At 33.3% G+C, this 26,628-nt stretch overlaps 1 protein-coding gene across 6 annotated transcripts in view; it reads right to left on the reverse strand.

Annotated features, from left to right (window-relative positions):
• LRBA (LPS responsive beige-like anchor protein) overlaps window positions 1-26,628 on the reverse strand; it is a 737,219-nt gene that overhangs the window by 187,408 nt on the left and 523,183 nt on the right. For all 6 annotated transcript variants that reach the window (XM_039234337.1, XM_039234336.1, XM_039234335.1 and 3 more), the window contains 4 exons: window positions 21,242-21,359; window positions 19,138-19,240; window positions 14,434-14,549; window positions 9,242-9,354 (listed from right to left, as the gene is read on the reverse strand). In XM_039234337.1, coding sequence (XP_039090268.1) covers window positions 9,242-9,354; window positions 14,434-14,549; window positions 19,138-19,240; window positions 21,242-21,359 — 450 coding nt within the window. The remainder of the gene's footprint in view (window positions 1-9,241; window positions 9,355-14,433; window positions 14,550-19,137; window positions 19,241-21,241; window positions 21,360-26,628) is intronic.

The following is a 26,628-nucleotide window of genomic DNA, read 5'->3' on the forward strand; positions in this document are numbered from 1 at the left end:
CATTTTCCCCTAATATTTACCTTTCTTGTTTCTGCGCTTTAAACCTAAAGAACAGCTCATACTGTGCTTGCGCTCTAAAGCGAAAAGTGGATGATTTTCTTTTCCCTCTACCTCAAACTGTTTTAGTGTTTTCCTTCATTTTAATAATGTGAGCTTTAATTATTAAAAAGCAAAATACTTGCTTATACCTTGGCCATTTTTGCATTATCACCCCAATCTTTATTTTTTTAGGAAGGTAATTACCTAATTTTATTCTTTTGAATTTCCAGAAATGAAGAGTCTCTGTCACACAGTATTATTCAATAAACAAAAGATAAAATAAATGAATACCCAAGTTATAACATTAGGGATTCAGTAGTTCTAACCAAACATTCAGCTTTTTCATAAAACAGGCTTAGTCAAAAAATGCTTAGAGCATAGCCTGGGACAAGCACACTAAGAAAAGCAATTTGGAAAAACTTCCCTTTTTAAAGCAATAGAATGCTGGTTGCATTTTTACCACGTATTTCAGCATGAGAGGAGAAAGTCAACTTGACAAAATAACATTAAAACAGATTCAGGAACTGATGACAAATGTGAAGGCATGTATTACCACACTACAGTATTTCTCAAACACTCTGGGCCAAAACTTATAGTCAGAAATATGTCACATAAACCATAACCCAGCGCACACATGTACACAAACACACACAGCTTAAGCAGAAGATTCATACATACTGCACACTGGTATTTTCTTCATGTTATGCTTTGTCATTTTATTCATTTCTTTCCCTACAATATCTATCTACCTATCTATCTGAGTGTCGTTGACATACAATATTACATTAGTTTCAGGTATACAACTTAGTGCTTTGACAAGTGTATACATTATGCTATGTTCACTACAAGTATAGCTACCACTTCTCCTATTACATCACTATTACAGTATCACTGACTAAATTCTTTATTGTGTGCTTTTTATCCCCATGACTTATTCATTTCATAACTCCAAGCCTGTATCTCCCACTGAGGTCTGATTCTGTTTTTTGTTTGTTTATTTGGTTTTTGTTCTGTATTTATTATCATTAAATATTTTTCTATTCATTTTTTAAAATGTTAGCTTGTAAACTGCAGTTTGAAAAACACTGGGTTAGTGTTTAAATTCTGGTGCTACCTACTACCTGTATGGCCTTATGCAACTTGCTTAACTTCATAGTGCCTCCGTTCCTGTCTCTGTAAAAGACAGTAAACAATGTTATCTATCTTATAAGAGTTTTGTGAGGGTTAACACATGTAACATTTTTAAGTAAGAGCCTGACAAAAAGTACATCCTCAATAAAAACTAGTTATCGATAATAAGGTGACATGTTCTTTCTTAGTAGTGCAGTTTTCTTTTGGAAGTTAATGATTATCAACTGCATTTCAATCTAAGAACTCATTTTTCAGAATAGGTATTCAGATGACAGTACATATACATAGCAAATATTCCAAAATAATTATATTGATCAATTAGAAGAGATATAATTGCCTCGGATAATCTGGGTTTTCCTCTCTTGGAAGACTGGTTTCAACAATTATTCTCCTACTAAAGAAAAAAAAAAATCACAGTGGTAAAGAAAATCTTCCTAATCTACAAAGTCCTAGTACTGAAACACTCTGCCATCATAATTTATTTCTATGATATGACATTCTGTAAATATATTCCTGTCCTAATTATAATTTCTTATATAGAAAAGACAGAAAGAAAATATTAATTCTTATCTCTTTCAAAGAGGTTGTCAAAATATAAAAATCAGTGTCTTCTGTAAAATATAGATTAATGTCACTCCAAAGTCTATGCATGGTTAGATCTGTCTTCTCATCGGTCAGGATTTTAGACTAGTGGTGAAAAAACAGGGAAAGTGAAGGAAAAAAATCAGCTTCAAAATTCATTCCTACTTTTTTTCAGCTTTGAAAGAAAAGATTAAACCATTATGTTGTTAGGACCTTCTCAATACATCCATACAAAAAAATTAATTTTATCAGATTTTCAGGCTATTTGATCTTCTCAACAGAATGACAATACTAATTTGTAATTATAAGGAGATATTGTGCACAAAATAAAACTTTACGCCCTCAAGAAGACATTTTTTACTTTTCCATCCAACCCTTTTCTTTTCACGAAGAATGATCAGAAAAACAATAGAGAAGAAAGGCTGCTGATTACTTTAATTCAGTTTCAGAAAGAAAATTCCCTGTGCAACATGGAAGAAATTACCAAGTAAAACTGTAGCATTGTATCAAACCTACTAAAACTCCCCTAAAAAACAGCATTGGGGAAATTAAATGGACATAAATACATATAAATAATTCAGTTCATTTTAAAGCCCGTCAAGGTATATAATCTCCTTAAGAAGGGGGATAAGATCTGTTTATGTTTTAAATTAAGCTTTGCACAGGATGTTTTTTATGATTTCACAAGTTTACTTAAACAAATAGTAATGTTTGCTAAATGCATACTATGAGAAAAATTGTAATATAATTCTCTTACAATCATTATTCACACAGGAACTCATTTTATGTATGAGATATCTCCCTGAAACTACGTGTATAAACAGATATCTGAAAATTGAATCACACTGTAAACATTATGGAAGAATTTAACGCCAACAGGAATAATACACTTTTATAAAGCAGACAGTTACTATCATTTTATACATGCAAAGCACAATTTTCAAAATTCTAATATGCTTATTTTACCTAAAATAATGTAGTTAATTTCAAACTCACTTATCCCATCAATATTTAATGAAAACAATTAGTACAGAATTCCATTTTCTTTAACTTGAATGACTTTTATAGCATTTGAGCTACTGCTGCTAAGTTATATGAGGTTGAATGCTAGAGCTTCCCACCTCTTCCCAGCCCTCCTAATTACCACTGCTCACTATTTTCAATGGTATATCCTTCAGTTCTTGTTGAAAGCATTCTTTATATTCTTTCCTCAGCCTGAAGTATAAATCTCTCATAAAATCTCTCAAAATACAAAAATGGATACCACCACTATAATTAAAGGCACTAAATTACCAAATTTTATTTTTATGCCTCTGTATAGTGAATATGGACATGTATGGATAGACTAGCAAATTCAATTCTTTTAGTTAAGGCCCTCTACCTGTTTTACAAATCTAAAAAAAATTAAAAAAAGCAAAATTATCATTGGTCATCTAGCACAGCATAAAAACAGACTTATCATACACAGAAGATAAGTTACAAAGGCATTCGTTAAAACAGTATTTTACCCACCCAAGAAAAGTATTTGTCAAATTCCTTAGAAATAGCTGCAACATATAAAATTCGATGTTAATAAAGGATTCTATTTTGCTGGCAAATAATTTGTTACAGCGTTTTGCTGACATTATTTTAATGAATTCTCATAATGAAAAACACTATATAGCGTACATTTGGGGAAAAAAAGGAGAAAAAACTGCTCTGGAGGCTTTCCTCTGGTCATTTAAGATGTTCAGTGGGATAGAAAACCAAGGTGAGAGGCAGAGAATAGAGGAAGTTAGCAAAGAACAATGGTAGGAAGAGGCAACAGGGTTATGGGGGCTCTTGTTCAGGTACAATGATAGCAGGAGACAGAATTACAACCTCAGCAGAAACTTCCAAATAGCCTCCCACTTACCACTATTAGTCACTGTTCCATCAAGACAGAAACATGCACCCTGTCTATAATCCACCTTACTATCACTGGATCTTGAAAAGCCTACCAAAAAGTCCTCCTAAGCACAAAACAATCTTAAGCTATGTGCTTAAACAGAAGTCCAAACTGAAAGACTCAGTCTAAAAAATTTTTACAAAGGCAATTCTTCTGAAACACTAGAAGTTATTTATTTAAATATAATTTATTTTGTGAAGCAAAATTTACATTTGAAAAAATTAGTGAAAAATGAGATTTTTAATTTTATGTACATAAAATTTAAATAATGTAAAGAGGGTAGGATATAATAGCCTGAGAATTAAAGAGTGGGCAAGTTTTTATTACTGACCTACTACATGACTCACTATACAAATCAAACTAATACACAGTCCTCAATTATTAGACCAGAGAGTTCTACAGATTCAAGTGAAATACTACAGGGTTTTACAACAAATATGATACCAGTGTAAACAAAGCTTTCCTTTTTCTAAAACAAAACAAAACAAAACAAAACAAAAATTTATCCATTTATTATTCTTCATAGTCAATGTGTTACCCATGAAATTCTGCTACTCTGGGCCAGATTTAGTTCTCTTAGTTATATTCAGTCATTAGTTTGTAATCACCTGAGGGCTGGCTTTGGATGGCCTCTTCTGGTACAACCTAGCCATTCCCCATGTGTGAGTCACATCCTTCTGGCAGGTTAACCTGGGCATGTTAGGGGTATGTTCTCAAGGTGATCACAGAGAAGCAAAAGCAGAACACGAAAGCACTTTTTCAAATCCCTACTTTCTGTCCAATTAAGTAATATTTTTGCCTTGCTGACCCTTTCAAAAAATAGTGGTAAAATATACAGTTTATAAAATTTACCATTTTTACCAATTTTGTTTTTTAATTTAGAGAGAGAGCGTGAGCAGGAGAGAGAAAGAGTAAGAGAGAGAGAGAGAGACAGACAGAGAGAAAAAGGAATCATAAACAGGCTCCATGCTCAGAATGGAGCCTGACATGGAGCTCAATCCCATGACCTGGGGATCACAACCTGAGTCAAAATCAAGAGTCAGATGCTCAACCAACTGAGCCAGTCAGGCGTTCCCCGGGCCCCCCCCCCCCCGTCATTTTAACCATTTTTAAATGTACAGGTCAAAGGCATTAAGTATATTCATACTACTGGGCAATCATCACTACCATTCATTTCCAGGACTTGTTTCATCTTGCAAAATTGAAACTCGATATTCATTAAATGAGTCCCCATTCCTCCCTCCCTCCCTCCCATCCCCTGGCAACCAGCATTCTACTTTGTCTCTATGAAACCAGCAAATCTAAATACCTGATATGAGCGGAATCATACAGTATTTGTCATTTTTTTTGAAAGGCTTATTTCATTCAGTATAATGTCTTCAAGGCTCATCTATCTTGTGGTGTGTATCAGAGGTCCCTAACTCTTTAAGGCTCAACAACATACCACTGTATGTATATACCACATTCTGTTTACCTATTTATCCATCAGTGGATACTGGATTGCTTCCATCTTTTGGGTGTTGTAGATAAAGTTGCTATGAAAATAAAAATGGGTATACAAATACCTCTTCAAGTCTCTGCTTTCAATTATTTTAAATATATATCCAGAAGTGGAATAGCTAGATCTTATAATAAATCTATTTTTAACTTTTTAAGGAAGCACCAAACTTGTTCCCTATCAACTGTACAATTTTACATTCCCATCAACTATGCACAGTAGTCCTAATTTCTCAATGTCTTCGTCAACACTTGTTATCTTTATTTATATATATATTTTTTACAATACCCAGCCTAATGGGTGTGAACTGGTATGTCATTTGTGGCTTTGATTTACAATTTCATGACAATCAGGAATGTTGGGCACCTTTTCAGGTACTCATTTGAGATTTGCAAATCTTCTTTAGAGAAATGTCTATCCAAGTCCTTCACCCAGTTTTCAATCAGGTTGTTTGGTTTTTCTGTTGTTGGTTTTAAGAGTTCTCTACATATCCTGGATACTAATCCCTTATCAGATACCTTCTGCAAAAAAGATTCTCTCTTGGGGTGCCTGGATGGCTCAGTTGGTTAAGCGACTGACTTTGGCTCAGGTCATGACTCATAGTTCGTGGGTTTGAGCCCCACATAAGGCTCTGTGCTGAGAGATTAGAGCCTGGAGCCTGTTTGGGATTCTGTGTCTCTCTCTCTGCCCCTCCCCCACTTGTGCTCTGTCTCGCTCTCTCAAAAACAAATAAATGTAAAATTAAAAAAAAAAGACTTTCTCTTGAAAATTAAAACTCTTCTAAAGTGAAAAAAAATAGATATACCAACTACTATATTTTTTTAGTTCTAAGAACTGTACCAGACACCAGAGATACAAAAATTAATAGAATCTTTCTATTTAATAATTTTCCTTAATGGGGAACAGAAAGAAAAAATGTCAAAATTATAATACATTATGTAACGATGTAAGGTGTTATAATAGATATGTACAGACAGTATCATGGAAGTACAAATTTCTAGATGAAGGGAAAAGCAACATCAAAGGGATAAAAGGTGAAAGAGAACATGAGGCATTACAAGATCAGATGACAACTGCAAAGATGGAGGGTAGAGACAGAAGGTAATCAAACAGAAAATGGCCAGTAATCATGAGAGACTCTTGAATGCTGAGAACAAACTGAGGGCTGATGCGGGTGGGTGAGAGGGGAAGGGGGGTGATGCACATGGGAGAGGGCACTTGCTGGGATGAGCACTGGGTGTTATATGGAAACCAACTTGACAAGAAACTATTTAAGAAAAAAATAAATAAAAGAGCTCCCATTAACTCCTTAAAGAAATACATGATTCTAGAACTGGGCCAGAAAATAAAAGAGTTAAGACTGGAGTACTTGTCACACCAGAGAGCATGGAAGTTATCAAAGAATACTAAGATTATACCGAAATGACTCAGGAGCAACTTAAAGAGGGTCCTCATGGTCAAAAACAGAAACAACTGAATTAACATCAAAGAAAATAATAACTGCAATGGATTGAAATATCAAATACACTTAGGTCTAGGATTTCATAAAGATGTTTATTTCTATGTTTTATTTATTTTTTACAGAGAGCACACAAGCAGGGCATGGACAGAGAGATAGGAGAACAGAAGGTCTGAAGTGGGGTCAGTGCTGACAGTAGCAAGCCCAATGTGGGGCCTGACTCATGAACTGTGAGATCATGACCTGAACCGAAGCCAGGCGCTCAACCAACTGAGACACCCAGGTGCCCCATGAAGATGGTTTTTTTTTTTTATAAAGTCAGGTGCCATTGGAGGATGTTCGGAATCAGTTCACTGTTTTAAAAACAGTCACAAAAAGAGACAAAAATTAAAGGTTTATCCTGCCTTTCCAGTGCAATGTACCACTGAATAACCTAATAGTAGATGAAGGGAATGAGTCCCAACAACAAAATTAGAATGAGAGAATATAAATATCATGATTTTGCAATGATTACAGAACCAATGAATCCAGGCATTACTAACATCACAAAAGAAACATAAAGAAGATATTACATGTCCTCTGACAGAAGGATGCAAAAACTTCCTAAGAAACAGTAGTCTATCTGAATTCTATCAACCTCTGAACCCAGCTACCAATTTATAAGAAATATAGAAGATGGAGAAACCTGTTAGACCATAACACAGGGATGCAATGAGCAAAACCCATACTGTGAGGAAATATATACAACAAACATGTGTTTCTTCAACTAATCAATTAGACAGAAAGAAAAGATGAAAAGAGAAACCTACAGAATTAAGGGAGACTTAAGACTTAATCAGTATTAACTGATTGTACTATGTGGTCCTTATTTGGATCTTGATCTGAATAAACACACTAAAAAGAATTATGAAAGTTGTAATTTGATTGGAAATGTGATACTTACTAGGTTTTTGATGATATTAAGAAATTACTGTTAATATTTTAGGTTTACTAATGGTATTATGGTTATGCTTTAAAAAGGGACCTTTGCTTTTAGAAGTACATATTGAAATATTTATAAAAAAAATGATGTCTAAGATTTGCTTCAAAGTAATATGAGAAGGCAGAAAGAAAATGAATATAAAAATTAATAGAGTAACCATGAGTTGATAACTGTTGAAGCAGAGTAATTGGTAGATGTAAATTTATTATGCTAATTTGTCTACTTTATATATGCTTGGAATTCTCTATGATAAAACGTTAAAGGAATAAAAGACATTACAACCTTATTTGATATCACAAAATGATGCTACAGAATATTCTATTTACTGATAATCTAGGACAGAAAAGGAAAATTCTTGAAGAACCCAAGCCATGGGAAAATACTTAGTTAAAAAATAGTGGATGTGTCAATGTGTGTGTACATGAATGTATACATTTAAAATGTAATTATTCCTTATTGGTATGTGGCTCATTAGAAGTAATTTTTGCTTTATTATATACATGTTTTACACTTAAAGAATAGAATACAGTTAATATATTTTATAACTTAGGGAAAATGTCATATATATTTTGTTATTTAACACATTTAGTGAATGGCAGGCCCCATGCTAGGCACTGGAAAAATAATGGTGAACAATAACTCGACCATTTGGAGCTTAGTGGAGCTTAGTGAGACAAGAAGAACCAAAACAAATAGGTAGAAGAATATTAAAATGCAGGATATTTAGGTGTTTTGAAAGACAGAGAGAGCAGAATATCAGGGAAGAAAAATAGTAATGATCTCTATGAGGGGATGACCTAAAGGACTAGAGTTGGCCATTCACAAAGTAGGGAGACCAACATAAAAGGCAGAGACAGCAAAATGCTGAACTGGAAAAGAATTATTCTGCAGTCAGAATAACTGTGAGTCAAGGGTTACTTAGGTGGCTCAGTCAGTTAAGTGTCTGACTTTGGCTCAGGTCATGATCTCATGTCCATGGGTGCGAGCCCCACATCGGGCTTTGTGCTGACAGATCAGAGCCTGGAGCTGCTTTGGATTCTGTCTCCCACTCTCTCTCTCTGCCCCTCTGCCACTCAACTCTGTCTCGCTCAAAAATAAACATTGAAATAAATGTTTTAATAAAGTAAAAAAAAAAAAAAAAAAAAAAAGAATAACTGTAAGTCAAGAAAGATTTAAAGCAGTGGATTTATAGAATTCAAAATTAGATTTAAAGAGGAATGATTTTGAGGTAGCAAAGAGGTCAGGTATGACACCTGGAGAAGTGTAGAAGAGTTACCTGTCTTTTTATAAAAGTGCCGGTGAGAAGTGGCCATGATTTACTCACATGTTTTATCAATTACTAACACTCTTAAAAGAAGTTAATATTTTAGAATAATGTCTTCCTAAATGTATATGGAAAACGGAATACAACTGTTAATACTTTTAACTGTTATCAATTTGTATCATCCATTTTTCCAAATTTTTCAGTTTTAAATTCAAATTTTAAATTCAATTTTAAATTTCACTTTGAAAAAGTGAAACACATTTAAAAGATAAATATATTAAAGTTATGGTTATATTAAAAGATTTTTACAAGGTAATGGGAAAATTAAAGATAATCAAATTTATTGTTATAAAAATTACCTTGGACAAATCTCTGAAGTTACTTGGCAAGGTAAGATCCAGTTCTTCTGATTCATAATTGGTGATGACCCAGGGAAACACTGGATACTGATTTAAATCATTATAACTCCGTCCTGAGAGAGAAAGAGAGAGAACAAAGTCACTCCATTTAGAGTGAGAAAAATAAAACAGACTCAGGGATATCATTTACTAAAAATAACAAGAACAACTTAACTATTTGGGTGCCAGATACTGTCCTCACTGTTATACATGTATTATTTCATTCAATCCTATAATAAACTTAACAGATTATCATCCTCCATTTTACAGATAAAAAATTGAGACATATTTACATATTTTCAAAACAAGAATCCTTTCCCTGCCATTAATTAACCAACCAATCAAGCAACTAATATACCAAATGTAAGTGACTTATCCTCTGTGGACATCCATTAGTCATCTGTAAAATGAAGGAGCTGTACTAAATAACTCTAAAATTTCTGTAACAGCTTTCAAGTTATATGATCCTCTGAATATAACGTGCAGCACCATCAATGTTGGCTTCCCCTCATTCCTAAATGCTGCCACATACTCTTCTACAATTCTTCTAAACTAATGGCATTCCATAACACATTCAGGTCTATTAAAAATATGAAAAAAACAGGGGCGCCTGGGTGGCTTAGTCGGTTAAGCGTCCGACTTTCGCTTAGGTCATGATCTCGCGGTTCGTGGGTTCGAGCCCCGCATCGGGCTCTGTGCTGACTGCCAGCTCAGAGCCTGGAGCCTGCTTCAGTCTGTGACTCCCTCTTTCTCTGACCCTCCCCTGCTCACGCTGTCTCTCTCTCTCCTAGAAATAAATAAAAATATTTAAAAAAAAAATATGAAAAAAAACAAAGGATGAGATAGCCCTTCTACACATATGCAGCAGTTTTCTGGATATCACTATCTTAGGGAAACAGCATAGTGAATAAAATCATTGTTTCTAACATCAAAACTCCAGCATTTGAATCCCAGCTCCACTATTTACTAGCCTAAAATCTATTTTTAGTTAGATTTAATATGAACAGATTTTTACCACTAAAATGTATGGGATACAAGTATATTAATATTGTTTGAATTCCTTTCTTATTGTGTATTTTCTCATTTTTTTCCTTTCTCAAATATATGCTGATATCATATAAATATAGAGCTGAATATTAAAGTAGTTCTTCACACAGATGCTTGGTATCAGCCTTCCTTATGATTTGATGTTTTTAACTTTATTTCACTCTATCCATCTCAAGGACTATTAGAGTAACACAGTTCCTCCTTGACTGACCTGGAAGCAGTCTTAACAAAACACGAAAAACTAGAATAATTTTAATTCAGAGATCATTATGTCACTACCTATTTTGGTCAATTTTAATTTCTCCCAGAAAAAAAGTAATCCAACTAAGCAGCAAAAAGCAGTCTATTTTTATTCTCTCCATCCATTTCCCTCTTCTTCTGATTGAGACGTTAGTACACATGTTAGTAAAATCATCATAGTGTCCATTCTGTTTAAGTAATCAAATTTATTATATCCACAAAAAAAGAATATGCATGAGCTCACTGTAAATAGACTTTTACTAACTAAGTTTAGTTCTTTATATAGTTATTGAATGCCTGATGGACTACCGTTTGGGAAAGGTGTCAGAGTGTCACGAGAACCTGTATGTATCACAGAAAATAGTGTAAAAGAAATCTTAAATAACATGAGACTCAACCCACCTTGTAGGGTATATAAAAACTATCCAAAATAAGTTATTGGTTCTATTCTTCACAAAGAATATTTGAGGCATAGATTTATAAAACACTGTGGGCACAAAAAAAGCTATATGAGAGTAAACCATTTCATAAATGTTGTTCACGGATTATTACTGTGCATTCAATCTAAGAATTTACTGACTTACTACATGTTTAATTAACATGTCCATTTAACTTGATGCAAAAGTTTTCTCTAATACTACTTAAACATCCTTTCAGTCATTAGTTACATAATATCTACTAAGTTTTTGTTCAAACTTTCTTCATTCCTTCTCCTCAAATGCCTGTTAGATGAACACTTCCTCAAGCTGGTAATATTCAGACTTTTCAATGTAAGCCCTTAACTTCCGATTTCCATAATACTCCTCTCTTCCACCCTTCTTAATAGTGCCTTTATATTTTATGAGCTGTAGTTCCTTCTTGAGCTGTTGAGTCTGTCTTACTGATAACTTGCACTGTTATTTTTCCTCTCTGTCCCTCTTTCATGGTTTCTCACCTCTGCCTTAACCCATTCTCTCTTTACTATTCTACAAGAAGACTATAATCTACATCTAATGTTCTCATTTCATCTCCAACCATTCGGTTCTTATAGTCAACCTCAACCATTTTTGTTTGCTTTTAAAATGAATCCCTAAAGGGGCACCTGGGTGGTGGCTCAGTTGGTTAAGTGTCCAACTCCTGATGTCAGCTCAGGTCATGATTTCAGAGTTTGTGAGTTTGAACCCTGGTCAAGCTCAAAAGCCTGCTTGGGATTCTCTCTCTCCATCTCTCTCTGCCCCTCCCCTGTTCACATTTTCTCCTTCTCTCTCTCTCTCTCCCCCTCCCTCCTTCTCTCCCTCCAAATAAATAAAATTTAAAGTACTAAAATAAAATAAACCCCTAGAAAGTAACCAACACATTCCCAAATGCCAAATCTATAGGCATCACATATAATCATTCTTAATTCCCTCATATCTCTAATAACATTTGATACAAGTGACAGAGACCTTTCTCCCTCTCTTTTCTCTTGCCTCTCAAGACTGGCTGTTCTTCTCCTACTAAGTTTATAAACTCTGTGATCATTCATTTTCTTCTCTTCTTTATTAACTTTCCCTTTGTCTTCTTGCCATGCACAAGAACATTCCTAGATCTTGTCTCACTGCTTTCTATATTATCTGGCTTCGTAATCTCAATTCATTTCTGGTAATTTCCAATCTATGTAGATAAAATTCAATGTCCTATCTCCAAATTACAAATACCCTCTTTGACCTATACTTCTAAAAAATATTTTTAATATCTTAACTTGGATATCGATCTACACAAGAAAACTATCATCTTTCCTAGAACAATTTTTTCTGACTTCCTTTCTGTTTATGGCACCACCATTTTCCCAATGATTCAGGCCAGAAGCCTGGAAGCTTTGTTTTAATATTTTAAATGTTTTTTAATTAATTAATTAATTTTTGAGAGACAGTGCGAGCTGGGTAGGGTCAGAGAGAGAGGGAGACACAGAATCTGAAGACAGGCTCCAGGCTCAGAGCTAGCTGTCAGCACAGAGCCTGATACGGTGCTCGAACCCATGAACTGCGAGGTCACGACCTGAGCTGAAGTCGGACGCTTAACTGACTGAGCCACCCAGGCACCCCCTGGAAGCCTTTTATAACAGTTTCTTCCCATTTACCCCCTACACTTAGTCAGCTGGATGGCAAATGTTTTGTGCCTTGTAAATCTTATGTTATTTAATCCTGAAATTCCCACTGTCACCTCTCTAATGCAATCCCCCCTTTTTTATATATAATCACTTCCTAACTGTGCTCTCTGCCTAGTTTCTCTCCACTCCAGTTTATCCTTCATTCTGCCTCCAAGTGAACTTTCCATATAGTTCTAATGTCACTTACTTGCTCAAAATCTTGCAAGCTTCCCAATGAACTGACTGCTAACACCTCAAAGTGACAGAAAATCTTCCACAATGTATCTCCATACGAACTTTTTAGTTTTCTTTCTCATTACACCTTTATGAATATATATTTTATATGCACACATGTATATACATGTGTGCATATGTATACATATACCATTATATACCATATGCAGATGTATACATATACCATTAATTGTTCTTAAGCTATATTTCATATTTTCCCATCTTTGTATGCTTCCTTATGCCTTCAGTTTTACATGGCATGACCTCTAATCTTCAACTACCACCTCTGTTAAAGTAATATCTATCATTTTCTTTTTAAATTATTTTAATGTTTATTTGTTTTTGAGAGAGATAGAGTGTGTGTGGGGGAGTGGGGGGGTGAGACAGACAGACAGATAGAATCTGAAGCAGGCTCCAGGCTCTGAGCTGTTTGCACAAAGCCTGATGTGGAGCTCAAACCCACAAACTGTGAAATCATGACAAGAGCCAAACTCAGATGCTTAACCAACTGAGCCACCCAGGTGCCCCTAGAGTAATATCCATCCTTATATGAACATGAAATCTTTCCTATTTTTTTCCTAACTCCCATCAACTGGTGAGTATAACAGAATTTCCCTTTCTCTCTGCCCTTTGAGTCACCATAGTACTTTGAATACACCTTTGCTACAGAATCATATAAATGCTTACATACATACTAAAATAACTTATCTTTGTGCCTCAACTATAAACTGTGTCAGTTTCTTGAAGTAAATCTTAAATGTCACACAAATACATTCCACATGTTTTCTTTACTCTAGTTATCACAAATGAAAGGTAATGACATAGTTCTATTCTTTACTCTCTTTCAAGGAGAACAGCTTCAGTGGGTGATGTTTAGTAATACTACATAATTACAGAACTTTTATAGAGCCATTTACTCTTCAGCTTTTCATAAATTGGTCATAATGTAGGTATTCCTTTACTTAATATTTTACCCACAGTTTTCTTTCTTCCAGGTTGCATTTTTGTTTCATCATATAATATTCATATTAAGTAATTAACAGGTTCTTAAGATTTTATTTTTCATTTTTACTATTCCATAATTCATCATTCTTACTATATTAGTAAGATTATAAATTTTCACTTTATATCTTTGGAAAAAGTGTGTATACACATTTTTAATTTTCTCAAGTAGCCAGCTGTTCACATGTAAAACTGTGAAGCCTATTATCAAAATTACTCTTGATTAGGTACTCATGTAGTAATAATGAAAATAAAAGTAGGAGCACCTGCGTGGCTCTGTAGTGGCTGACATTGGCTCAGGCCATGATCTCACAGTTTGTGAATTCAAGACCCATGTCAGGTTCTGCATTAGTGATTCTCTCTCTCTCTCTCCCCCGCCCCCCAAAATAAATAAATAAACTTTAAAAAAAGGAAAATATAAGTAAGTTATTTATACTAGTACTCAAAATAATATCACAATTAATAATTTAACATTTGAGAAAAAATTATCATTTGAAATAAGTCAAAATGTGAGCCAGATTACCTGCTATTGTGTTGAGAAACATCAAGTACTCAAAATTTGAAATCTCTCTATGTTGCCATCGCTGGGTCATATTAGAAGCTTTAAAAAGCTGACGTGGACTAGCTAATGAGATACGCCTGCAAAATACAGAATTTGGTGTAGAATCAATTTAAACTTAATTACATCACAATAATAATGAATATCTATGCTTATTCTATATATTTGATATACAAAATGATATCTGTATATTCTAAAAAGTTCTATTCATGTTATACTATGAATATATGAAATGTTTCAATGCTCCACAAGTGTTGATTAATAATAGTATGATTAATAACTTACTGATTTACTGATATAAAAGGAATTATAGTAACTGAGAAATACATATAAAATTGTATTCACATCTTTATCAATATTAATAGCTTTCTTAAAGATAACACATGTGTACATTTTAAATTTGAATTTAAATATTTTTATATACACTTTATGACAGAGGAAAAGAAGGATTCTAACTCTTTATGTGTCTATTCATGAGGTGGGATAAAGGTAAGAGAAACTATAATGTTTTTATATAGCTTAATAATAGAAGACCAAGTTATCTGTGTTTTCTTAATGCAATATAAATAACAAAAGACGCAACTGACTAATATTAAATAGCCGTGGAAAATAGGTGGCAGGATTAATTACTACATTTAGAGTCTATAATTTCAGAGAAGTATGCTGTCATAGATCTTCCTACCACCGAGGGCAAGAAAACTGTATTTTTAAGTGTTATTTTCAAAGGTATAATTTACATACTATAGAATTTACCCATGTAACTGTACTATTCGATGATTTACTAATAAATTTCCAGAGATGTGAGATTATCACTACAATATACTTCAGAACATTTCAGCATCACAAAAACTTGCCTTGTGCCTATTTAGTTAATCCCTGTTCCTATCTTCAGGTCTAGGCAACTATCAGTATGCTTTCTGTCTCTATAAACTTGCCCTTTCTGGACATTTCAGATAAATGGAATCCTACATTGTGAAGTTTGCATCAGGTTTCTTCACTAACCATAATATTTTTGAGTTTCATCAATGTGGCAGCATGGTATTAGTAATTCATTTCTTTTGATTGCTGAATAGTATTCCAGCATATGAGTATGAAATATACCACATTTTAAAAAGCCATTCACCAGTTGATGGATGTTTAAATTGTTTCCAGTTTTAGATTCTTCTTCTTATCATTCCAGTTTGTATTACTATGAATATTCACAAATATGCCTTTATATGAATATATGTTCTCATTTTGTGGGGTAGAATCCTAAGGGTATAAATGCTGAGTTGTAGGTTGAGTTTAGTTTAACTTCTTGAGAAACTGCCAAACTGTTTTCCATTCCAACAAGCAATATATAGAGGTTCCAATTTTCCACATCTCTGCCAATACTTGCTGTTGTATATATTGTTTACTATAATCATTCCAGTGAGTGTAAAATGGTATCTTATTATAGTTTTAATGTACACTGTTGAACAACTTTTCACGGCTTATGAGCCATTTGTGTACTTTCATTGGTGAAATAACTATTCAAATCTTTTCTTCCTGTATTCATTGAGGTTACTTATTGAGTTTTAAGAGTTTTGTATACATTATGAATATACATGACCTTTATCAGATACATTATTTGGAAATATTTTCAGTCCAGAGCTTCTCTTTTCATATATTTAGTGGTGTCCTTTAAAGCACAACAGTTTTAAATTTTTATTAAATCCAATTTCTCAATTTATCTTTATGTCAAATCTGAGAACTCTTTGCCTACTCCAGGGTCATGAAGCTTTTCTCCAATATTTTGATTTTTTTTTTTAGTTTCAGCTCTTAAATTTAGATCTATGACACACTTTGAGCTAATTTTTTATGGATGCTGTGTGGTTAAGTGTTGAAGTTCATTTTCTTGCATGTAACTATCCAATTATCTTAAAGATTATCCTTTCCTCACTGAATTGGATTAGCACCTTTGTTGAAAAATAACTGACCATAAAAAGCAGGGTTTATTTCTGTATTCTCAATTTTGTTTCATTGATTTATATGCCCATCTTTTTATAAACATCAGACCATCTTGATCACTTTCCCTTTATAGTTATAGTTTTTGTTTTGAAATCAGGTAGTAGGAGTCCTCTAACTTTGTTCTTCTGTTTCAACATTGTTTTAGCAATTCTAATCCACTGAATTTCAGCTTCTCAATATCTCCAAGTAAGTTTGCTAGATTTTGATAAGGATTGCATTGAATATATAGATCTGGGGAGAACTGACATCTTAATCATACTTAGTATGATCTGATCCATAAATATGGAATGCCTCCACTTATTTGCGGTCTTTAATTTATGTCAGCCATATTTTAAAGTTTTCACTGTACAAATCTTACACTTTTTTTGTTATCTAGGAATGAAAACATTTTTTCCACCTTTGCCATCTGGATGCCTTTAATTGCTCCCTCCTTCTCTTCCTTTCTTACTGCACAGGCTGAAATTTCCAATATAATATTGATAGAAATGGTGAAAATGGAAGACATTCTAGCCTTCCTGATGTTAGTGGAATCAGGAAGCATTCAGTCTTTCAACATTAAGTGTTTCCCAAATACTGTACTCTTCTCTTGAGCTCTTTCTATTCAACATTTCAGTATGAACATCTCTCAGAAGTTTCAATTTCAATAGATTTAAAACTAAACTTGTCATAATCTGTCCACCCAACTCCTCTCCACAACCCCAACCCCACTCTCAGGGGGATATGTATACAACTATTTCTTCTCCAGTGTTCCCAGTATCAGTAAATGACATTCAGCAGATTAAACTGAAACTTGGCAAAACATACTGGATACCCACCTCTCTTATCCTCGTTACCTAACTAATCTCTAAGTCACACAAACTGTATATCCTCAAAATTTCTAAACAAGAATGTCCCTCTTCAACTGCAGTATCAGCACCAAATATCACCTGGAGTCCCACAATAAACTCCTATCTCTGAACCAACCCTCTCTTCCCAAGATCACTAAGTTCCAATGATATCTGCCTTCCAATATTCCTTAAAACATTCTTTTGTTTGCATATTTGTTTTTTAAGGAACTTCACCTTATTTCAGGGCCACTGCATATGTTATTCCCTCTTTCAAAAGTAAGCGGATTCTATTCTTTCAAATCAAAACTTAAAAATCACACAGGAAGACATTTCTGACTACCTAATCCAAAGCATCCCATCTCTATTCCACTAATCATTATTATAACACCCTAATTATATACCTCCTGTCACTTACACAATTATTTATGTTGTTTGCATATTTGTTAAAACATGCATGGGTAAGATGGTATCTATCATGTATACTACTGGATGATAGGCACATTCTAAGTGTTTAAGATCTGTTTAAGTTACCAATTTAATGAATTAACCTGCTTTTAGCTTTCATTAACTGTGGGAAATCATTAAGATTTCCCAAGTATGATAACACACATTGGTTGATGAATAAAGCTATTAAGATAAATAAGTTTACTATGCCTTTCTAAGGTTCTAAGGTTCATCCTGAACCTGAAATTCCTTGTTAAATTATAAAACTATCCAATCAACATCTTAACAGGCATTATAAAGCAACTATTGCTTATAATCTAGAAGGGTCAATTCAGGTGCTCTCTTTACATAAGAATTATACCCTGTGGTAGTTTTAAGATATGTCCGTAATTTCTGTGATACTTTCCACTTGAAGAAGTGGAGTTTTTCCCCTTCTCTGGAGCCTGGGCTATATTTAATGACTCAGTTACAACAAATACAATGTAGCAGAATTAACAACCTACTCTTTCCTATCAAAGGTAGCTCATAAAAAGACACTGGGGCTTCTGTCTCATTCTCCTTTGGATCTTTTACTCTGGGAAAGTCAGCTCCCATGTCATGCAGACATTCAAGCAGCCTATGAAGAGCAGACTTGATAGGACAGTTTTATTTCTTCTTTTCCAATCAAGATGATCAGTAGTTTCCTTTTCTGGTAATGCTTTCAGGTGGGTTTGGAATTAATGTAACGCTGGCCTCATAGAATAACTTTAAAAATTTATCCTTCTTTTCTATTTTCTCTAATAGTTTGCTTAGACATATTATTTTTCATCAAATATTTCATAGAATTTGCCAACAAAACCACTTGAGCTGGGAATATTCTCTGTCAGAAGACCTTTAACTATAAATTCAATTTCTTCTGCAAAGGTATTAAGGTTATCTATTTCTTAAGGAATCTGTCCATTTCATCTAACTTGTCTAAGTAGTACAGATTTGTTCAAAATATGTCAGTATTTTCCTTCTAATATCTGTAGGATATGTTGTGATATCTTCTCTTCCATTCTTGATATTGGCAATTTGTGTCTTGTTTCTTCATAAGCCATATATATATAGCTTATATATATTACATTTATTAATCCTTTCAGAGAAACAACTTATCAGTGTATTGATTTTTCTTCATTATTCCTGTTCATATGTATTTAATGTTCTGCTTTTATGTTTATTATTTTCTTTCAACCTAATTTGGCTTACATTTGCTCTTCTTTTTCTAGTTTTTTCAGACAGAAGTTCAGCTGACTCAAAGCATTAATAATCATCATTTACTATGAAACACAGAACAGAAGGTTATGCATTTAAAACAAATTTAAAATATTTAAAAATAAGGAAAATATTAATGCAGATTATTTTATAAAATTTTTTCATAAAACAGTACCTGGTTTGAGGCAACCCAAAACTGGTTCCAATACCAACACGAGGTAGATAGTTAACTACTTTCTTTACTGTTGCAGGGTCTGGGAAATTGAACATTACAGCAACTATGAAAAACAATTTTTAAAGATTAGAACATGATAGGGTTTCCTTCTTGGAAAACTGACTTCTGGTCTAATAAATATTTACTCTTAGATACTGTCAGAAGTTCTAGTAATTGTTTTTGCATCAATGTGAAATGAAGCTGAGATCATCTAGGTACAACTTTGAATTTACAAAGTTGAATTTTAGCAAGTTAAGTACACATCTTTGAGTTTATATAAATAAATATTTAAAGTTTTAAGTTTTATAGTTAACAGTCTAACAGCAAAGACTACAAATATAGGTACTAAATTGTCACTTTTATTTATTTCTAATGATGAAGAGTTTAAAAATTATTCTCTCTACAATGTTTTTGTTTTTAACTTTTATGTTCACATAATATAGAACAATGTGTGACCTAAAGGAAAACACTTCTCTATAGATAATAATAAACTTTAAATGTTTTCTAATCATTTCTATTTCAATAATTACACATTTTTAGAATATCAAGAAACATATATCAATATACATAATACAGTCAGTATATAAATGTTAATTATAGTCATATACAAATTTTCATCCTTCTTAAGAAATATGAAAATAAGAAAGTTAAAATCGTGAGAGAAAAGTCTGAAGATATCAAATTGGACAGTCTTAAAACTTTAATTACATTAATTGCAATACCATGACCATATATAAGCTTGAAGTACTCATCTAGAAAATGATCCTTATTCTCACCTAGCTTAAAAAAATTCTTCAGTCCAAAACAATCTGTCAATTTGGTATAGCTTTAAATACTGACATTAACAAGATGTTTCAGGTAAATAAGCACATTCAGTAAGCATCTAAAGCATATTTGGAACTGTCACATAGATATTCAACATAACTTTTTAATAAGGCATCCCTATATATCCATTATTATACTGAATATGGGGAAAACAACAACAACAACAAAACTATCATTAACTTATGGCAAATAACACAAAGCCATGGGAGAAAGGCAAAAGAAAAACACACATACAATAGCAAGGATGTACAAGAAACTTTACTTAAAGGGGGAAAATGAATGAAGACGAGCAAGTAATAAATATTGCAAGACTGAAACAAAATCCCTTTGGGACAGCAAGAATACAGGCTGAACTAAAGTGTGAAACATTCACTTGATTATTTGCCTGAAAAAAATAATGTTTACATTAGGAAAAATAAGTATGTATAGAGGGGAGACCAATAGGAAAGGGAAAAATATCATTACCTAAAGAAATTTGTATTCTCTAAAGACACATGATTCCATATGGGGAAAATAATGTGTACATGGAATATACATTATTTTCTGTAGGTTTTTAAATGACAACTTTTAGATTATAGAAAGAGAAAAATAAAACTTTAATCTACTTATATATAAGGAGTACGCACAGTAAGTCACTAGGCTCTACATAATTTTCCCTTGAATGCCTCCACTCATAACCAACAATGCTTTTACTTCAAGTTCACCTTGTCTCTCCTTCTTGTCTTAATGAATTTTACCAAGTTCCATTTTAAACCCACAAATTGAATTTTAGTTCTTCCAAGAATGATGTAATACAAAGCAACCAGGACACTTGAGTACCATTTTCTGATGGCCCCTTTATAAATGGCAATAGATTAGACAAAAGATTGAATAAATATATGAATCATTTGATTACCCTCTCCCCTCTCTAAATGCATCCACCTTCCAGAAGGAGTTTGAGCATCAGAGCAATATTGAGAATATCAAAACTCCTCAAAAGATTAAATGGTTAGTTATTTAGAAAATTTTGCACTAGTCTGTGATATGGCCAAAGAACTAAAATTACTACATATAATTCTAAGAATGATCTAGGCAGGGGGAAAATCCCCATGAAGATGCATGTGGTTCAAAAATGAGGTCAGTATGACAGAGATTAGACTACAAATTACTACCTAACTGAAAACAATATGGTACATTCAAAAATGAAGTCTGAAAGAGGTGGAGGTTGGCTTTATAACAATTTACTTCTGAAACATATTACCTCTGTTTGCCATAAAGATCTCCAGGGCTGTATTTTGCAAAAGATAACGACGAGAAAAGATTGATCGTATCTCTGTGAACAGCCATTTTCCATGCAACCCTTCTGTATATGCCAGGATCTAGTGAGGAAAAAAATAAGCCCAAGTAAGTCACAGCAGTTGAATTTTTTTCTTGTTGTTTTTCCCCCTGAATAGGAAAGATCCTATTAAGAAAAATAATTTCTAAATATTGAAAAAACAGATACTAAAACAATTCGGAGGGAGATTAAGAAAACATATTGCAATTTAAGGAAAGGAAGCTAAATGAAAAAGTAAAGGAAAATTATAAAACATCTATTTATAAATATAGTTTGAGCTTTTAAAAGCAGTGATGTAATCTGCTTTTCAGGAAATACATATTGCATTATTTAGTGACTGAGTTTTCAATGGTATTATGAAAAATAAAGTTTTAGACAAAACATTAAGAAGGAAGACCTCAAAAGAATGCCCTATATGCTTATAGATCACACATACAATTCAGTTTCATATAATAATGATTTTAGCGTAACCCGAAATATTTTTTACGTATATGAGGTGTTTTCTAAGTACAGTTGAAACACAATGTTATACTGGTTTCAGGTGTACAACTTAGTGATTTGTCAAGTTTATACATTATGCTATGTTCACCACAAGCATAGCTATCATCTATACAATTATATCGCTATTAAAAATATCATTGACTGTATTCCTTATGCAATGCCTTTTATTCCTGTGACTTACTCATTCTGTTACTGGAAGCCCATATCTCTCTATTCCCTTTAACAAATTTTGCCCAACCCCCCCACTGGCCTCAACCTCTGGCAACCATCAATTTGTTCTCCATATTTACAGGTCTGATTCTACCTTTTGCTTATTAATTTGTTTTCCGTTTTCTTTCTTTCTTTTTTTTTTTTTTTTCTTAGACCCCACTGCAGAGGTACCTTGAATATACTTTAAAACACATATCTAGAGTAAATCCTAAGAGTTCTTATTGCAAGGAGAAAATTTCCCCCTTTTCCTTCTATTTTTAAAATTTTTATCTATTTGAGGGGTGCGCAGGTGCTCCACTCCATCAGTTGGGCATTTGATTCTTGATTTCAGCTTAGGTCATGATCTCGTGGTTTGTGTGATTTGACCCCCATCTCGGGCTCTATGCTGAGCATGGAGCCTGCCTGAGATTCTCTATCTCCCTCTCTCTCTTTGCCCCTCCTCTACTCTCTCACTTAAACAAACTTTAAAAAAAAGTGTAATTTTTTCTAAATTGTATCTATATGAGAAGATTCATGAACGTACTGTGGCAACTGCTTCACAGTATATATAAACCAAACCATTATGCTGTATGCCTTAAAGTTATACAGTGATGCATGTCAATTATTTATCAGTAAAACAAAAAAATATATAGATTTCATTTCATAGCTTTAAAAAAAAATCACACTTTTAAGGTCACTCTTAAAGGCAACAGTCACTCATTCAGAAAGCACAAAGACTGACTGTATAAGAGGTTAAGTATCATTTTGTCAGCTAGGCTAAACACAAACCTGCAAATGAACTCTACATAATCTCTCTGTGGAGTAGGTGGTTGTCAGAGTAACTTGTTACAATTCTTGTCATCCCATGTGACAGACGCAGTGGCTTAGAATGCTTTGCCAACTCAAAGTAATCCTGTTTTTAGTCCTAAGCCACTTTGTTGCTTTGTTATTCACGTTTTGTCTTTTAAAAAGTTCATTTGAAAAGCTTAATTATGAAGGTGTTAAAGGAAAACCAGATGTGGAATTTCTCCACATATGTACTTCAACTAATATTAATTTAATAAAGAAAATGAGACACATTTACTATCAAAACCTGATGAAAATCCATGAAAGCTAAGTAAACAAGATATATCTCTCAAAAGTAACCACCATTAAAAAATACAAATAGAATGACATGTTATTATGATACTGCTTTGGAGGGTCAAAGATAAGATAAACGAGGAAAGGGAAAATAATGAATAATAAGAATTTATCCTATGAAAGCTTTCTTTCCTGTTTCCATTTCCATTTTCTAGATCTTAACTGCAAACAGATCTATATTCCTCAATGCAAAATGCAATAATGGGGGGAAAAAAAGGTAAGTTCGCTAAGTATATAATTTGATTTTTCTAAAAATTCTATTTCTGGCACCAAAGGATCTAAAAGTGAAAGAACAACTCCAAGTCTCAGTGGTTTTTGAAAAATGAAACAAAAATTCTAAGAACCAAACAACAAATCAAACTTTCTGTCAGTTTTAAAATAGTGATATCGAAATCTACCTTCACATAGCCAAAACCTGCATAAGTAAGAGCAAAAGAAATAAACAGGAAAAGAGAGGACAAAGCTGTAGGTATTACTCTCAAGATTTTCTGAAAGCAGAGGTTGCATGTACCTTTTTCTCTCACCATAACCAGTAGGTTCAAACTTCCAGTGTCTATAGTGTTCTCCTACTTGGTCTTTCTTCTGATCTTACCTCTAGAGTCTACTATGACCAGAGGAGCCCAAGAAAAAATATTTTTAAAAAGTTTAAAATATAAATTAGATCATATGCATTTAATAACCATCCAGTGGCTTTGCACTACATGCATAATAAACATGGAAGCTCTTTATAATTGTTTATAAAGTCTTACATCTGGGACTCAAAGATGAGCCCAACTCATTCTTCTTTGGCGCCTTTTATTTATTTTCTCCTCTGACTTGAATGTTCATCTCTCAAATCTTCAGATGGCTGGCTCATTCTTACCTTAGATTTTTGCTTCAATGTCACTTCCTTAGAGAAGCCACTGGATCTAAACCCCACTGCCTCCATAACCACCTCTTCCCCCCACCCAAACTCACCATATTGTATTCACAACATCTATCGTAACGTGCAATTATAGTATCTGCGTGCTTCTCTATTGCCTCTGTTCAGCACTGTAATCTAAGTTCTACTAGAATAAAGACTTTAAGTATACTCTATTTCCATTTTCTAGAACAATGTCTAGCACAAAGTACATGTTTCTGAATGATTACATGAGTCAATGAATGGCAACCTAAGCTCCATATATGGCCCAATACATTTCATTTGGGCCATATGATATTTTAACAAAATTTTAAGTAATTTAAAATGCCTTAAAAATGGAGATTTACATTAATATTCAGATTTCTAATTCTCAGGAAAACCTAGATCTATTTGCCACATGGTAACAACTGATACACACTCACCATTCTGGCACAGTCTCTACTCACTCACTCATTTACCATTATCTTTCTAGTTTCCATTGGCATTTGAATTTACCATCTTGCACCTATCAAATAGTAGAAAATCCAATAGATGCTCTTTAACACTTTATACTCCAATTTACCCAATATTACTATGGAAAGTGAGAGTTAGAAAAATTAAATAGTTAATACAAAGTCCCTTAAGCTAGTGGCAGAGTCTGGCCTACTCCCAGATTCTCTAATCCAAAAGTACAGAGCTTACATTTATACACTACATTGTCACATTTCTAAAAAGGGGATTAATATTTGTTAAACTAGAACTCAACTCATCAGAATTTTAACAAACTACATTTGTCTTCCTGTACTTGGGTTATAGTTGAAAAAGTAAAGAAAACAAATAACAAAGGCTGTTCTAAGGTCTTTGATATGCTATGAATAGGACACACTGATATGAAAATTTTACCTTTTTTATCTCCTAAGCTATATAAAGTAGGCCTGCTGCTCATAATGGTGCTGTTAGCCTTGTAAGATCACGGTCATGCAACTAAACATTTAATTATATTGTAGGATACTTAAATTATTAACAGAAATAAGTACACTAAAACATCATAAGACTGTAACTTATTGAAAAATTTTCAATTAATAAAAAATTCAATTTATATCCCATTCCTTTAAGCAATATATTTATTTAATAATCTACTTGAAGGAGCATGCTTCTTTAAAATGCTTTATAACCAAATCAAACATATTCACAACAGCAGAAAATGACATAAGCCCCATGTACCCATTACTCAACCTTATAAAATCCTAATATTTTACACATTACTGCATATATTTAAAAATTAAGGAGCACCTGGGTGTCTCAGTCAGTTAAGTGTCTAACTAGCTCAGGTCATGATCTCGCGGTCCATGAGTTTGAGCTCCTGTCGGGCTCTGTGCTGACAGCTCAGAGTCTAACGCTTGCTTCAGATTCTGGGTCTCCCTCTATCTCTGTACCTCCCCTACTCTAACTCTGTCTTCATCTGTCTCAAAAATAAACATTAAAAAAATTTTTATTAGTAAAGCTTTTTAATTAGTACTGAAATTCCCATATATAAATCTTCCTGATACCATTTTCCTCCTTTGTCAGAGCCAATCACTGCCCTTGTTTCAAATTTTATCATTCCTATGCCAGTTTTTATACTATTAGTACATATACATCCATACATAATATATAGCATTGCTTTGTATCTTTTCAAACCTGATATAAATCAGGTATCATATTGAATGCAAGATAGTAATGTGCTTTCAAAATTAAATATAAACAGGTCTAGTGTGTTAAACTCAGAGAAAGAGAAACAGGAGAAGATACAGACAAAATTATTTAAAATTGCCAAAAATATAAAAAATTAAAATCATACACGAAAACTAGCCTGACTCAAAGAGAATTATTAACAAATGAAATTCTATACTTACGGTCAACATGGCGGGTTTAAAATAGAAACAAAAAATCTTTTAACTAACAGAATTAGTAGCTGAAATTGATACAATAACATTTCCTTAAAGTATTCATTAGGAAAAGGTGTCAGTACTGAAATGCAGCTGAGGCCTAGCTAAGCAAGAGGTTTATTTCTTATTGGAATAGTATATTCCTGGTCCGAGGCTTCACTTCAAAGTCTCTAGAGTTCAATTAAAACTGGATTAGGTAGAAGCAGACCCTTCTATGGGACTTTCTGTTCACGGAAACTCTACATACACTGACAGCACCCTAGACAGAGGTCTAGCCCTCCAATGAATCGGTTGCTATGGAAACCGTATCATTACCATTGCTCTGCAGTTATGACCCCCAGTCTAAAATAGCTTGAAAGCTTAAGCCCACAAGCACTCTTTGAATGCTTACCACTTTGTTTTAATATGGTTAGTATTAATAGTAAGAGTAAATTCACCTTTCTTTTCTTTAAGATAATTTGTTCAACAAAGGTTTATTAGTTAAATGTTGAGGTAAGAGTTAGAAAGAGAGAAATCAGTATTTAATTTTAAATATACACAAATAGACACACATGTATATAACACTTCTTTACATTAAAAATATCAAACCCATCTTTAAAATTTTTATCTCAAAATTGTGCCTTCAGAAAAGGGATGTATTATTTTTCCCAAATAATACACACAATGCTTTCTTC

The sequence above is a fragment of the Hyaena hyaena genome, unplaced genomic scaffold (assembly GCF_003009895.1).
Source record: "Hyaena hyaena isolate Hyena2069 unplaced genomic scaffold, ASM300989v1 scaffold_89, whole genome shotgun sequence".
Taxonomy (NCBI): Eukaryota; Metazoa; Chordata; class Mammalia; order Carnivora; family Hyaenidae; genus Hyaena; species Hyaena hyaena.